Source organism: Mytilus californianus, unplaced genomic scaffold, assembly GCF_021869535.1.
Source record: "Mytilus californianus isolate M0D057914Y unplaced genomic scaffold, xbMytCali1.0.p SCAF_6, whole genome shotgun sequence".
Classification (NCBI taxonomy): domain Eukaryota; kingdom Metazoa; phylum Mollusca; class Bivalvia; order Mytilida; family Mytilidae; genus Mytilus; species Mytilus californianus.
Genome location: NW_026262712.1, coordinates 71,590,061 through 71,603,828, shown reverse-complemented (window position 1 = coordinate 71,603,828; position 13,768 = coordinate 71,590,061). Strand labels below are relative to the sequence as shown.

Here is a 13,768-nt window from a genome sequence, read left to right as displayed (position 1 = left end):
TTCATCATAACAAATGGACAAAAATGGCTGTATTTACACCTCAAAAACTACTCTGTGTACAGACTTACCTGTCCATTTTGGAAAGTTTTAAGGCCTGGCATCCACTAGATATATAAAAGTTAAATGCATTTTGTGTTTCAGAAAGATGAAATCTTTTTTGGATTTTGATGGCCATTTTTTTTCCTTTCTGCAGAAGGTGTAAAAATGAACTAAGTTGGGATAAAACTTTGAGATGCTCCCTCTCAGGTAAAAACTGTATTGTATTGTATTGATTGTCCTTGATTGACACGGACAATAGACAGACAATAGGTATCTACACAACTATAGGTGAGTTAAAGGGTTTAACTGAGTGGACAGTATCAAAGCAATTCAGGTGTTTGTTTATTTTTACACCTTCAGCAGAAAGGAAAAAAAATGCCCATCAAAATCCAAAAGTGATTATATCTTTCTGAAACAAAAAATGCATTTAAGTTTTATATATCTAGTGGATGCCAGGCCTTAAAACTTTCCACACTGGACAGGTAAGTCTGTACACAGAGTAGTTTTTAAGGTGTAAATATAGCCATTTTTGTCCATTTGTTATGATGAACCTTAATACATTTGGTTTGTGTTTAAAATAAGAGCAGGGTACTAACAATAACCTGTCAGTAACATCAGTGTAGTGGATCAGAATTTTTCGGACGTTTAGGGTGCAAACACATTGCATTGGCACACAGATTATTGGAAAATGTGGATACCTGTTTGTCCCTTTCCGAGTGTTTTCTCCAGCTTATATGGTCCAACATACTGTTCGTCTCTGTGAAGTGACATCCGCTGGGACCTTGACATTGTATCATAAAACGTTTATAAGAAAACTTAATAAAATGCCACATAAATTTCCCAAGTAGAACCACTGTCATTAACATATAACAGATCAATACTATTCACCGGAAAACATTTTCCAATTTCCACCCAAAACCATGTGTTGATAACGCGTAAATCCAATATGTTTTTTGCGTCTATTTGAATATTTTAGATTATTGGTAGACATTGCATTAATTTCTATAAATTAAACACTTTCCAGACTAAATTTAGCATCCTTTTTAACCAGTCTCTGATTCATCATAACATCTTCAGCATCCGAAACAGTAGCGCCTTCTGTTGCTAAAACAATGCAAGGGAGATCAATCGAAAAGATTTCCCGCGGTTTCATTTATAAATTTAAAAATCATCTTTTTTGCAATCTTATTAGAGACAAATAATATTATAAGATGTCAATCCTGACGGACTTCTGTTCATACAAATACATGTATAGTTGTCTCAGAGATGCAAGTGAAATCAGAGACATTTATACAAAAAAGTAAAACAAGGATGTATATTATCTCTGAGACTACTATAACACATGTGTTATAGTAGTCTCAGATTATCTACAGTAGAGTAAAATAACAAAAATACCGATCTCCAATGAAAATTAAAAAAGGAAAGTCCCTTGTCAAATGGCAAAACCAAAAGCTCAAACACATAAAACGAATGGAAAACAATTGCCATATTCCTGATTTGGTACAGGCATTTCCTCAGTATATAGAAAATGGAAGATTAATTAAACCTGGTTATATAGCTAGCTAAACCGCTCACTTATATATGACAGTCGCATAAAATTCCATTATGAATATATTAAACATGGCACTCTAAGACTTTTCGCAGATGACAGCATTATTTACAAAACCATCAAATGATGATAAACATGACTCAGAAAAATTACAAGAAGACCTATCAGCAGCAGCAAAGTGGGAAGAGGACTGGCTCATGCCCTTCCATCCGGACAAGTGTTCAGTCCTATAAGTAACAACAAAGAAAACCCCTCTCCCATATGATTACATCTTACATGGGCACACTTTGCAACAAGAAACATCTACTAAATATCTTGGCTTAACAATACAAACTGATTTAAAATTTAACAAACACATAAGTAACATCACAGCAAATGCAACTAAACAAATTAATTTTATCAAAAGAAACCATACGATACAGTTACAGGGGAGGTAATGACGTTGCTAACGTAAAATGTTATTTCGCGACCTCAAACTGTGACATATCGGGAAAAGATGCATTTTTCGACTGATTTTTATCATTCAAACTGATTTAACTTTTAAACGAGTTCATGGACACCTCTTTTTTTAAAATGACATTCGGTTTGATTACGTATGAAGATTATTTGTACCAATTTTCTTGAAAAAAGTCAATAATGAAATTTTTTTAAATTTGATGATAAATATACAGCAAAAAATGACGTTTTTTTCTACATTCATGAACATTTGATAAATTCTAGTAATTCTAAACAAAACTTTAAAAAAAGAGAAATTATTAATAATTTAACAAAAATCAGCTTGTGTATATCTTTTAAAACAAAAAAGTTATGCATTTCTGTCGGAAGGAAAAATACGTCCACAAATCCGAATTTTGAGCAAATATCTGAAATTTCGACCTCATTTTACTCAAAAAGTAGCACATGAAAGTACATTTTTTATTACATATTTGATTTAAGCAGATAAAAAATAGCCTATTTGCACATTTTCATCAAAATTTCATTATGGGATCAAAACTGTATCGTATGCCCTTAAAAATCAGGTCACAGTCAGTTAAAGAAAAGGCCTATATCTCACTTGTGATACCGAAGCTAGAGTATGGTAGCTGCATGATCTGGGACCCACATACAAAATCGCAAAAATCACAAATAGAAATGGTCCAAAGACTAGCAGCCAGGTATACATGCAATCGATACCATAACACCAGCTCTGTGACAAACATGCTTAACCATCTCAACTGGCCAACGCTTGAACTTAGAAGAATAAGAACAAGACTTATATTTTTCTTCAAAATTATACACCACCAAGTAGCAATATACCCTACGAACTTGTTAATACCATCAGACAGTCGAACAAGACAATACACTCACAGTCACTCATTCAGGCACATACAGGCAAAAAAAAGACTCATATAAATTCTCATTCTATCCAAGGACAATCATCCAATGGAACCTTTTACCAGTTACTGCTGTCCAATGCACCACAGTTGAAGCCTTCAGAGAACATATTACTACATATGTTCTCAACCAATACTAGTACTACACCATGTAATTGTAACACCTTGTAAATAATTTATCTTATATATACAATGAAAATCAAAAACAAGTTATTATTTCTTTATTTTTTTATTTTTTTTTATGTAAATATATATTTGTAAATTTTACCCACGCATGCACGACACATAGTCATCAATATTATGATGGAGTGCGAGTGGAGTTTCAAAATTAAAGACAAGAATACAAAAAATGACCATAGCACAATAACACAATGGCGGGATGTATGAGCACCAAGCCTCGACAAAAGAATATTACCAAAAATGGACTAAACAGTAAAGGTTAATAATTTACAAAGACAAATAAAAGAACACTATAACAAGTAATTAAGATGATAAACAACGTCAGTACATAGAATCTATACTTCAAGACTGTCATGTATTATTTGTGAAGTTGATACAGAATATTTATCAACAAGTCTTGGTATCTTCAAATGAACTTTTTAAGAAAAAGGACGAGACGTTCATTGACACAACCCTGGTTCATCAACTTTCTGCTCAGACTGGTGACGTTTTATTAAGTCTGAGTAGCAGCTGCATGCTCTTGCATACCGAATGAGTTGGGGAAATGTATATCCCATATGCAGGTGAAGTTGGTATATTGCTACTAAGGTGGGGGGAAATTGATAATTTCATAATTAAAATTGTCTCGTTTGTCATAGATTCTGGTACTGAGATGACCGCTTATGTCAAATTCGAGGTATAAGTCTAAAAATGAGGCGGAGGAAGTCGTGTCTGTTGTTTCTTTCATTTCTAGTTTTGGAAGATATATTAATGGAACCTAAACAGAAAAGTTTGGATTGTTAATGAAAAGAACATCATCAATATATCTGAATGTGAAATTAAATGGTCTGGCTTCTTTGATCTTCTTGTTTTTGTCAATTGTCCGAAGGAACTCCAACTCATATGAAAATGAGAAGAGGTCGGCAAGGAGAGGCGCACAGTTCGTTCACATAGGAATGCCGACAATTTGTTGAAACAGTCTACCTCCAAATTCAACAAATATGTTGTCAATAAGAAACTCCAGCATACTGGTCACTTGTTCCCCTGTGTAGCATGTTTTACCTTTTGTTCACCATTAACAAAATATGCCGTATGGTATCCCAAAGTAATAAATTTATAGCGTATGCTACCATTTTTATATTGAAAAACATTGTGAACTATTTCTTTTAGACAATTTTTCAATTTCACATAGGGAATGGTGGTACTAGTATACAGGGTTGAAAAATCAAAGTTTTGATAGAATAAATTTCAGAGAAAGATCGAGATTTAAAATTATCCAGAAGTTCTTTAGAGTTTTTAAGAATCCACATATGGTTAATACCACTACGCGAGTAAACAGGTTAACAGTATTTCTGAATACCCTATTTCACTGCGGACAGCATTGTTGTCAATCTAATGGACAATTCCTTTGCAGAACATGCAGATGAGCCGGCAATGTACCGTTGTTCGTACGGACTTTTGTGAAGCTTAGGTATCCAATACATTGAACTTACTGTTCAATGTAATGTTCATTGAAGCCATGAAGGACTTATGATTCGCCAAAATCTCATCCTTGTCAAATGATATGTTTTTGTGTGTGTGATTACCCGAGTGCTCATTTATTCCTAATTCTTTTACAACACTCGTAGTAGAACGATTTACATATAAAGACAATATTATTTGAAGCTTTGTCCGCAGGTATATAACAACATATTTATCGTGAAGAGATGATAGACATTTTACAGCTTCTTTGTCTCTGAAAACGGATTTTGGTCGATCATTCACACAGTTTTTCAACTTATGAATTCGATGTTTTATCAGAGACCTGATTGTTTTGACTCATTCTGACAAAGTGTCCAGTTCAACTTCTTCTCGTTTAGCCCATGCTCTGGCGTAGTCCTCAATGGAATCCATAATTATTTTGAAGTTATGGTTCCAATTAATGTGTTGGGGTTCTCTGAACTTAGGACCATGAGATATCACCGGTACCTTTCGGAGATGTTCATGTTGAATTATGTTTAGATCCCAAGTAATAACATGACCAGAGGGGCTGTAAATATAAGGCGTGTGGAAACAGTCACATGTCAGAGGTTTTTTTATGTGTTCTTCTAAATCAAGGTCCTGCAATGCTTGCTTATAGTTAAATAATTTAGGTGCAATGGTTTTGGTGTAACTGTAGGATACAATAGGAATAGATTGATTTTGAAATTAAAGTGGAATTTTAGATGTTACCTCTTTGTGATGAAGAACGTTGCTGATGTTGATAGCATCAATTCCTTTATTAGTAAACTGAACTGTAAGGAATTTCTTCTTTTCGTCGTGTAAAGTATATCATGTATATGCAGAGACATATATATATATATGTATATATGTCTATGTCTCTGGTATATGTATATATGTGTCTGGTGAAATCAAGGCCAGTGAATGAGGATCTGAATGGGGGCCCTTTAATTCTTTATTGTTGTATATCATTTTTCTCTATTCTTTATTTATTTTGCCCTTTATTCTGTTCTGCATGGTCATTAACGGTCATCTCTATTCGTACTGAATATATGAATGCATGAATCTTTATTGCAAAAGCATAAACATGCTATGGCAAAACTAACAGCATATATTACATTATATCAAACATCGATAGACAGCAGAAAACAATAGTAAAATATCATGGCAAATGTAAAGTTATGAAACTATTTGAGATTTTATATGATTACATAATTTAATAGTGAGAGACTTACTCTGAGACGCTGACGTAAATACAAACGTTTATGATCATTAGACAAAAAACAAAAAATACTTTGGTAAACATTGTGTTCGCACAGATCTATAAGCTGGACAAACAAGAACAAAATAATATTCATCTTCAATAGCACAAATGTTACAGCATCTACAAAGACGATTTTCCCTCGGAATATTATTGTAACGACCAACTTCAACATTTAACTTTAATGTCAAGTTATATATGTTACAGGCATTTTCTAAATTTAGGCATTTTGTAAAATGCCTTCAAACTTTAGGCGTTTTAAATTCAGGTATTTTACATATTAATGACTAATTTTTCTAGGTATTTTACAAAGTGCCTTGAAAAAATGAAAGGCATTTTAAGAAATGCCTGAAATTATTTTATAGAATGAAATGTTAAAAAACAATTGAAAGCTTTGATAATTACTGAATGTTAAAGCTTGCATTTTAAGAGTTTTAATTATCAAAGACAAATTTTACTGAATTATTCCAAATTCACACAAGCACAGAACTCGACAATTATTTGTTCTTTCTTGAAATGGTGGGATGACACTGAGAACTGTTACAAATATTTGTCCTGAATTTTTGCAAATACATTGTTTGGCGTAAAATCTGGTTTTAGCGCTTCGACCACCTTTTGAGAAACCTGGATCATGACACTTTTAGCTCTTTCATTACCTTTTCTGATAAAAACCTTAACGTTCGACAACATTGGGTTTCGCAATAAGCACACACGTCACACATATTCATGGCTATAGTTACAATATGACAACGAAAGAGATTTAAAAACTATTTCCAAACGATTAATAATCGAAGCGATAAATTTTAAGTCCCATTGTTTTTATTTTTGGATACCCTCGGGACCTTTCAATGGTTCATTGAAGAACCTCATTCAAGTATATGTTCCGCGTGCGCTGTTCAGATTTGATAACTAGAATTCTGATTGGTTGAAAAAGTCACATGCAAAATCCTTCAGAAGTGAAACCTTACACGGGTAGTTGTTAGATCTCGTATGTATAACGAAATCCGAGTTCTATATTTTAATTAGATTGCGCTTACCCTGTCAATGCACCGTTATTTGTCTCTTCTTGGTCGAGTTTCGAGATTTTAACCACATTTAAATACTGTCTCATTAATTCATCAGATTGCAAAGACCCAGGAATTCCCTTGAGGTAGTGATCGAAGACGAAAATACTCATATTTTTGCTTCACAACCAAACACGGTCTTTTATGGCGAAACCCATGCTATAAAGGGGAATTTGTTTGGATGTGGATGTATGAATTCTCATTATTTCTGAATGGGGACATTAAATATATTGCCGCATGTTAGTAAAGTGCAACACTTTCTGCACGTTAAGAACACTTTGACCGTTCTGCAGGTGGAATTTTCTGTCCCAATCCAAAAAACCTTCATGTCAAGAGGCAGTCGAAATTCCTGTCTTTTATTCAGGTCAATCCACTGCAGAAATAACCCATATGAATTATAACCAAATTATTCTCGTCTTAAAAATGCATGAAATATTTGATACTGAAAGCAAACAAACAGCAATCAGTCAATTAAAACAAACTTCTTTTTCTCTTCTTCATGTGTTTCACTTCACTGTTTTGAATCTGGATTTTCAAAAAAATTCTAAAAATTCGTTTGTAAATTTTTTTCTATTGAAAGAACAATTTGTCTTTCTGCCATTTTGACAAAGTAATCATAAATTTACTATCTGAAATACAGACTGAGTACATACTTAACGTAGTTTCACTAAAAAGAACATATCATATGACATACAAACTTTCCCAGCTGGTTTTTGAAGAATAATGTAATTTTGTCCACTTTTGTCATATGCATCTCAATGATATCCTTTTTCTACAAATTGCCTGAAACTGAACAGGCAATTTGTTGAATTTTGTTTCAAAATTCCAGTCATTTTACAAAATGACTAGGTATTTTTAGTCATTTTATATAATGCCTGTCAAGGGATCGTCAAGGTTAGGCGTTTTATAAATTGCCTGAAATTCAGTTATTTTACAAAATGCCTAAATTTAGAAAATGCCTGTAACATATATATAAAATTAACTGATGGACATCAACTAACATGCAGTCAAATATTTTGTAGACTTGATTGTTTATCAATTTCTCTGTCTACAGTTTCTCTCAATGACTCTTTTCTAGATAATTTCCGAAAACGCTAAAAGTTAATCAAATTCTTTATTTAAGGACAATACATGTACCCACATTAAGGAGTTGTTTGAACAAAGGCGCACCAGTTTCCAGTATAGATCTTGACTATCTGAAATGTTTGCTCCTATAAAATGTTCACTGTCTTTTTGTGACCAGCTACTAAATATTTATTTAATAAAATAATAAAATGTTCTAAAATCAGTCAAACATTTATCAATTCTGTTGGGAACGCATAAATCCAACGACAATACCTCCTATAAAAAGTCAATTATTGTTTTCAGTCTTATTAAATATTACAGATCTTGTTTTTATGATAATTTCTGGTGTTTAATTTCTGTCTTTTTTTTTTATATATATAAGTTCAATATAGTACAAACAAACCGATTAAGATGGCAAAAAATAAGATGACAGACAAGAACTCTTAATTAGGTGAGTGAAATCTTCATCTAAGAACAATAACTCCTATAAAGAGTTGTCTGACAATTGCGGTAATGTAAGGCGATCGGAAAATCCTGACAATCTGAGCATTCCTTCTTCTGTCTAATTTTATCCTTCTGGTATGGTTTGAAGATATTCCCCAATTACTTGCATTTGACTCTTATGTGTAATTTTAACTGAGACTACAGCAGAGCACCTGGTGAAGCCCCTAGATCCGCCTCTGCTACTGCTCTGATTTTAACCATACCAGTCATATGCCAGTTTGATGACGGTCCTTTTAAGTAGACTCATTAAAAGAGAGGCGAAAAATATCAAAGATATATTCAAACTCAGAAGTCAAAAGCAATCTGCCAGTGCTATGACAAGAGAACGATAAAACGATCAAAAGAAAAACAACAATACGAATAAAATATATAGATCTCTAATTTCGTTATGCTCGTGTGAGTTACGATAGATCTGAATTTAAAACAGATTTGAAATACAACAATATACAAAACAGACCATAGAAAACTATAAAGACTGAGTATACGGTACTGGGTTTTTTCTCACTGTTGAAGACCGTACGAATGCTTATAATTGCTTACATCCACTTCATTTGAACTTTGGTGGATAGTTGTCTCATTGGCAATCATAACGCTACTTCTCACTTTTAAATTGAGCAGCATCAAAGATAATGCTGGGGAAGTTTGATTCTAATTAGTTTAGTAGTTTCAGAGAAGAATATGATGCATGCATGCGTGACGACGAACGATGGAAGAAGGACCGAACGACTGATCACTGAAGCAACATAAGAAGCTAAGACTAGCTCTATTGGTCAGGTGATATAATAAAAATTAACTGAATGGTTCGATGTTTTAGTAAAGGAAATGTATAAAACAATGCATGGTTTTAAGATTGTATCCTACATAAAAATATATAAAAGGACTCACTGATTGAGGATGATATAACTTACGTTTAATTGAATAATATAATTTATGTTGAATTGGAGAACAGATGTATAATATATAAAAAAGAGTAAAGCATGAAAGCGTTGGAAAGATTAGAAAGTCGACGAACATTTTGTGGTTATTGTAAGCCATACATGACCACTGTAAAGAGATGTGGTATGATTGCCATTGAGACAACCATCCACCAGAGTTCAAATGACGAAGATAAAAGCAATTATATAGAAATAAGAAGATTTGATTTGATTGCCAATGAAAAACACCTCTTCACCACAAACCATGTAATAACGTAGAAGGTTCGCAACTATAGGTCATAGGTCATAGCATGTGCCTTCAAAAATGAGCAAAACCCATATATACCTACCGCATAGCAAGTTATAAAAAGGCCCGTCATGAATAATGTAAAACAATGCAAACGAGAAAACTAACGACCTAATTTATACATTACAATTTATGAAAACCAAATATGACGGACATGAAATAACGACAGCCTCTGAAATACAGGCTTCTGATTTGGGACAATGTGGCGGGCGGGGTTAAACATGTTTGTGAGCGCTCAACCCTCCCCTATATATAAAAAAAGTTGTGAAAAAACTTGGTTGTTTGCATGGTTTTTCTTTATTCTTTGCAGATAGTACTAGATACGAAGTGTCTTATTTGTAATTAGGCTACAACTCCCTTCTTCATATAAAGGTGCGCCTTTAGAATTTAATTTAAAGCCAACAATGTGCAAGAGGTATGGTAAAATAGAATTATTTAGGTTTTTTTCCTTCATAGTGATATGATTTGTTTTGTTTATTTTTGTGATATTTGTTTTTTAACGTTTAATTCCTTGTTTTTTTTTTGTGGGTTTTTTTGTTGTTGTTTTTCATAAAACGAAGAGAGATTGAAGAGAATATACACGGATCCATATTTGTTTTAGGTCTGTGGATATTAAAGGATCGGTGATATTAAAATGAGGAGATATGATATGATTGCCGATGAGAAAACTTTCTACCAGAGTTAAAATAAAGTAAAAGTAAGCAATTATAAGCACCGCACGGCCTTCGACAACGAGAAAACACACATACCGTATAGTCGGCTACAAAAGGCCCCGACATTAAAAATGTGAAACATTATAAAACGAGAAAAATAACGCATATAATTTATAACAAAACACATATGACGGACATGAACCAACGACAACAACTGTAAAGAATGTGGCGGGGTTTAAAAATGTTTGTGAGCGCTCAAACCTCCCCTAACCGGAGACAGACCGTGAATGTAAATACGTGGACAAGTTTTAGCAGGATCGTATCTAAATCTACGGGCTCGGTAAACAGCCGTGATCCACGTAAAAATTAGGATGTGCTATCCCGTTTGTAAAAAGTTTTCTACAGGTACAGTTAAACTTCCAAACTAAATCTTTGTATCTATGAAAGAATGAAGTAAAAGTTTTAAGTAACTTGTGGTAACGAAATCCTTGACTCAATCATTTACCAGTAATATATAGATTACGTTCATTGAAATACAAAACGTCACTACAGACACGGGCTAAGATAAATGATATCATCTCAGATCCCATATGTCAAGTTGATTTGTGATAACTTGTCTTGAAGACAGACCTTAACCGGACCATTGAATACTGATTCTCTGGTAAAGCATCACAGTGTTACAAACCGTCACACTTACCATTTATGTGGGATAACCGTATAACTATATTACCAGTTAACTTGTGTACTTCAGTTAGGGAGCAACAGCTTGGTTTTTAGTGAGTGTTGAAAAAGATACTCTATTCATGGATTCTTTTTTCACTGCATTTTTGAGACTTTTTTTCTTGTTTAAACCTGGGACTAATCGGTAATGTATTAGCCACAGTTTAAACTAGTCTTCATTTGTTTACTCATTGTCAAATCGGACGTGTGAAATTTGGCCGAGTAGATCCGACTGTATCTGATCATTGTCTAGTTACTTAACAGATTATGTGATATTTTATAACACAGATCACAGTCTCATCTTTATAATGAACAATACAAAGATTTGACAAAATTGTGGTTCATAGGATTACTTAAAATAATCAGTTTACAAAAGTACATGTTTGCTGTATTACGTATGGTGCAGACTTTGGATGGGAGTGGGGCAGATGAAATTATATGATGTCTAATTTCCTTTGGTCACATTTTATTATTTGATGTCCAGTTTCCTTAGTACCTGGTATAGCATGTGTTCATAAGTCAATCTGTTTGTCCTGCTCTAAGTGTTTTAAGTTATTGTGATACCACAATGTAATTACAACATGGAATACACTCAAGATATGACTTTTCCACAAGGGGCCTTGGTGGTCCAAGTAGTTGTATCCCTAGTAGCGTGTCAACACCGTGGTTGTGACATTCTAATCCCGCACGTGGCAGGTGCATTCTATTCCAATCTTAATCATGATTACCTGTTTTCCTGTCCAAGGTCAGTGGTTCTCTGGCTTCCTCCAATAAAAACTGAACGCCACAATATAGCAAATAGTGCTGAAAGTGGCATTAAACACCAATAATCAATAAACTTATCCACAATTTAGAACCGGTAAGGGAGCTGCCATACGATTTTTATGGGGGGGGGGGGGGGGGGGGGGGGCTAGGATGAAAAATGTTGTCCTGCATTTTTTTTAGTTTTAATCTCTGTCCTGCCTTTTTATTTTTCACTCTATTCGGTCCTGCCTTTTTTTTTTAGTTTATCCTGACTTTTTTTTACATAAATTGTCATCCTGCCTTTTTTGCAAAGTGTCTCATCCTGCCCTTTTTTTTTACTCAAAACTCCTGTCCTGCCTATTTTTTTCAAATTTCATCCTAGCCCCCCATAAAACTCAAATGGTAGCTCCCTAAGATGAGTATTAAATTGTTCTTTTTCGATATTTTTCTCATTGTGTATTTTCCTTTACCTTCTGATATCCTCTCACGATAAATAGGGGAACAATAGGACATCTAATCTTAATAGATATAAGAAGATGAGGTATGAGTGCCAATGAGACAACTCTCAATCCAAGTCACAATTTAAAAAATTAAACCATTATAGGTCAAAGTACGGCCTTCAACACGGAGCATGTCTTTTATGTTTATGATGTTGTTAAGTTGCAGTCTCACTAAGATATACCAAAATTTCTTTTCATTCATATAAAACTACAATAAACCTTTCCCATAGGATTAAACCATATGAGGTATACACAAAGTGTGGTGTAACTCATAGTTCAATTAAGTTTGTTTGGTTAGGATTCAGCAGATTTATGTATCTTAGATGAAATGCATATGGCAATAAGTTTGTCACAATTTTGCATTAGTGTAAAAGCACATTGAACATACCAATACAATTAGTTTTGTTTCATTGTGTATTAGGTTTAATTCTCAGAAAGATCTTAAATGGAACTTGGAAATTAGGAAAGAATCAACAATCATAAAACCAACAGCTGTATAAAATGTTCAGCACAAGTCGTCCAACTCATACTCCTAAAAAAGCTTGAGACTGCTTGTTAATAAAAATAAGGTGTGGTATGATTACCAGAGTGCTCATTAAATAAGTAAGTAAACATCTTTCATTTGACCTGACAGGGAGTTTCCGGATGGTACAGAAAACACAAGTATTGTCATCTGCTTCACAAAAACATTCAAATGCTTGATACATTTATTGTAATTTCTTAGCGTTCCTTTGTAAGTCCCTTTACATTAACGTTATTGAAGATGTTAGAAAACTAGAAGCTCTCAAGAGCCTGTGTCGCTAACCTGACTCACTTTGGTTTTGGAAAAGATGTAAAAATAGATAAAAATCATTACAGATACCCAAATAATGATTGAGGCCAAATTTGGTTTAATATTGGCCCCGAAATTTAATAAAAAATCCTGGTCGCCATTTTGAACAGTAAATCGGCAAAAAAGCAGCAACACTTCACCAGCACCTCATAAGGAACATTTGTGCCATGTTTGGTTTCATTCCATTCAGTGGTTCTCTAAAAGAAGACATTTGTATGTATTTCCCTTAGGGTCCTATGTTAAACTAAGTCCCCCGCTGGCAGCCATCTTGGATGATGGAGCTGCTTCAGAGTAACAACACTTGGTCAGCACCTCATTAGAAACATTCATGCCATGTTTGGTTCCATTCCAATCAGTGGTTCTCTAAAAGAAGACATTTGAATGTATTTTCCTTAGGGTCCTATGTTAAACTAAGTCCCCGCTTGCGGCCATCATGGATGATGAATCGCCTTCAAAGTAACAACACTATGTCAGCACCTCATAAGGAACATTCATACCATGTTTGGTTTCATTCCATTCAGTGGTTATCTAAAAGGAGACATGTGTATGTATTTCCCTTAGGGTCCTATGTTCAACTAAGTTCCCTGCTGGAGGCCATCTTGGAT

The 13,768-nt window shown here is 33.9% G+C and overlaps 1 protein-coding gene across 4 annotated transcripts in view; it reads right to left on the bottom strand.

Moving 5' to 3' along the window:
- Positions 1–1,127, bottom strand: part of LOC127704611 (serine/threonine-protein kinase BRSK2-like) — a 68,570-nt gene extending 67,443 nt beyond the window's left edge. For all 4 annotated transcript variants that reach the window (XM_052208730.1, XM_052208729.1, XM_052208731.1 and 1 more), the window contains exon 1: positions 738–1,127. In XM_052208730.1, coding sequence (XP_052064690.1) covers positions 738–828 — 91 coding nt within the window. In that variant the 5' untranslated portion in view covers positions 829–1,127. The remainder of the gene's footprint in view (positions 1–737) is intronic.
- Positions 1,128–13,768: the final 12,641 nt, after the last annotated feature.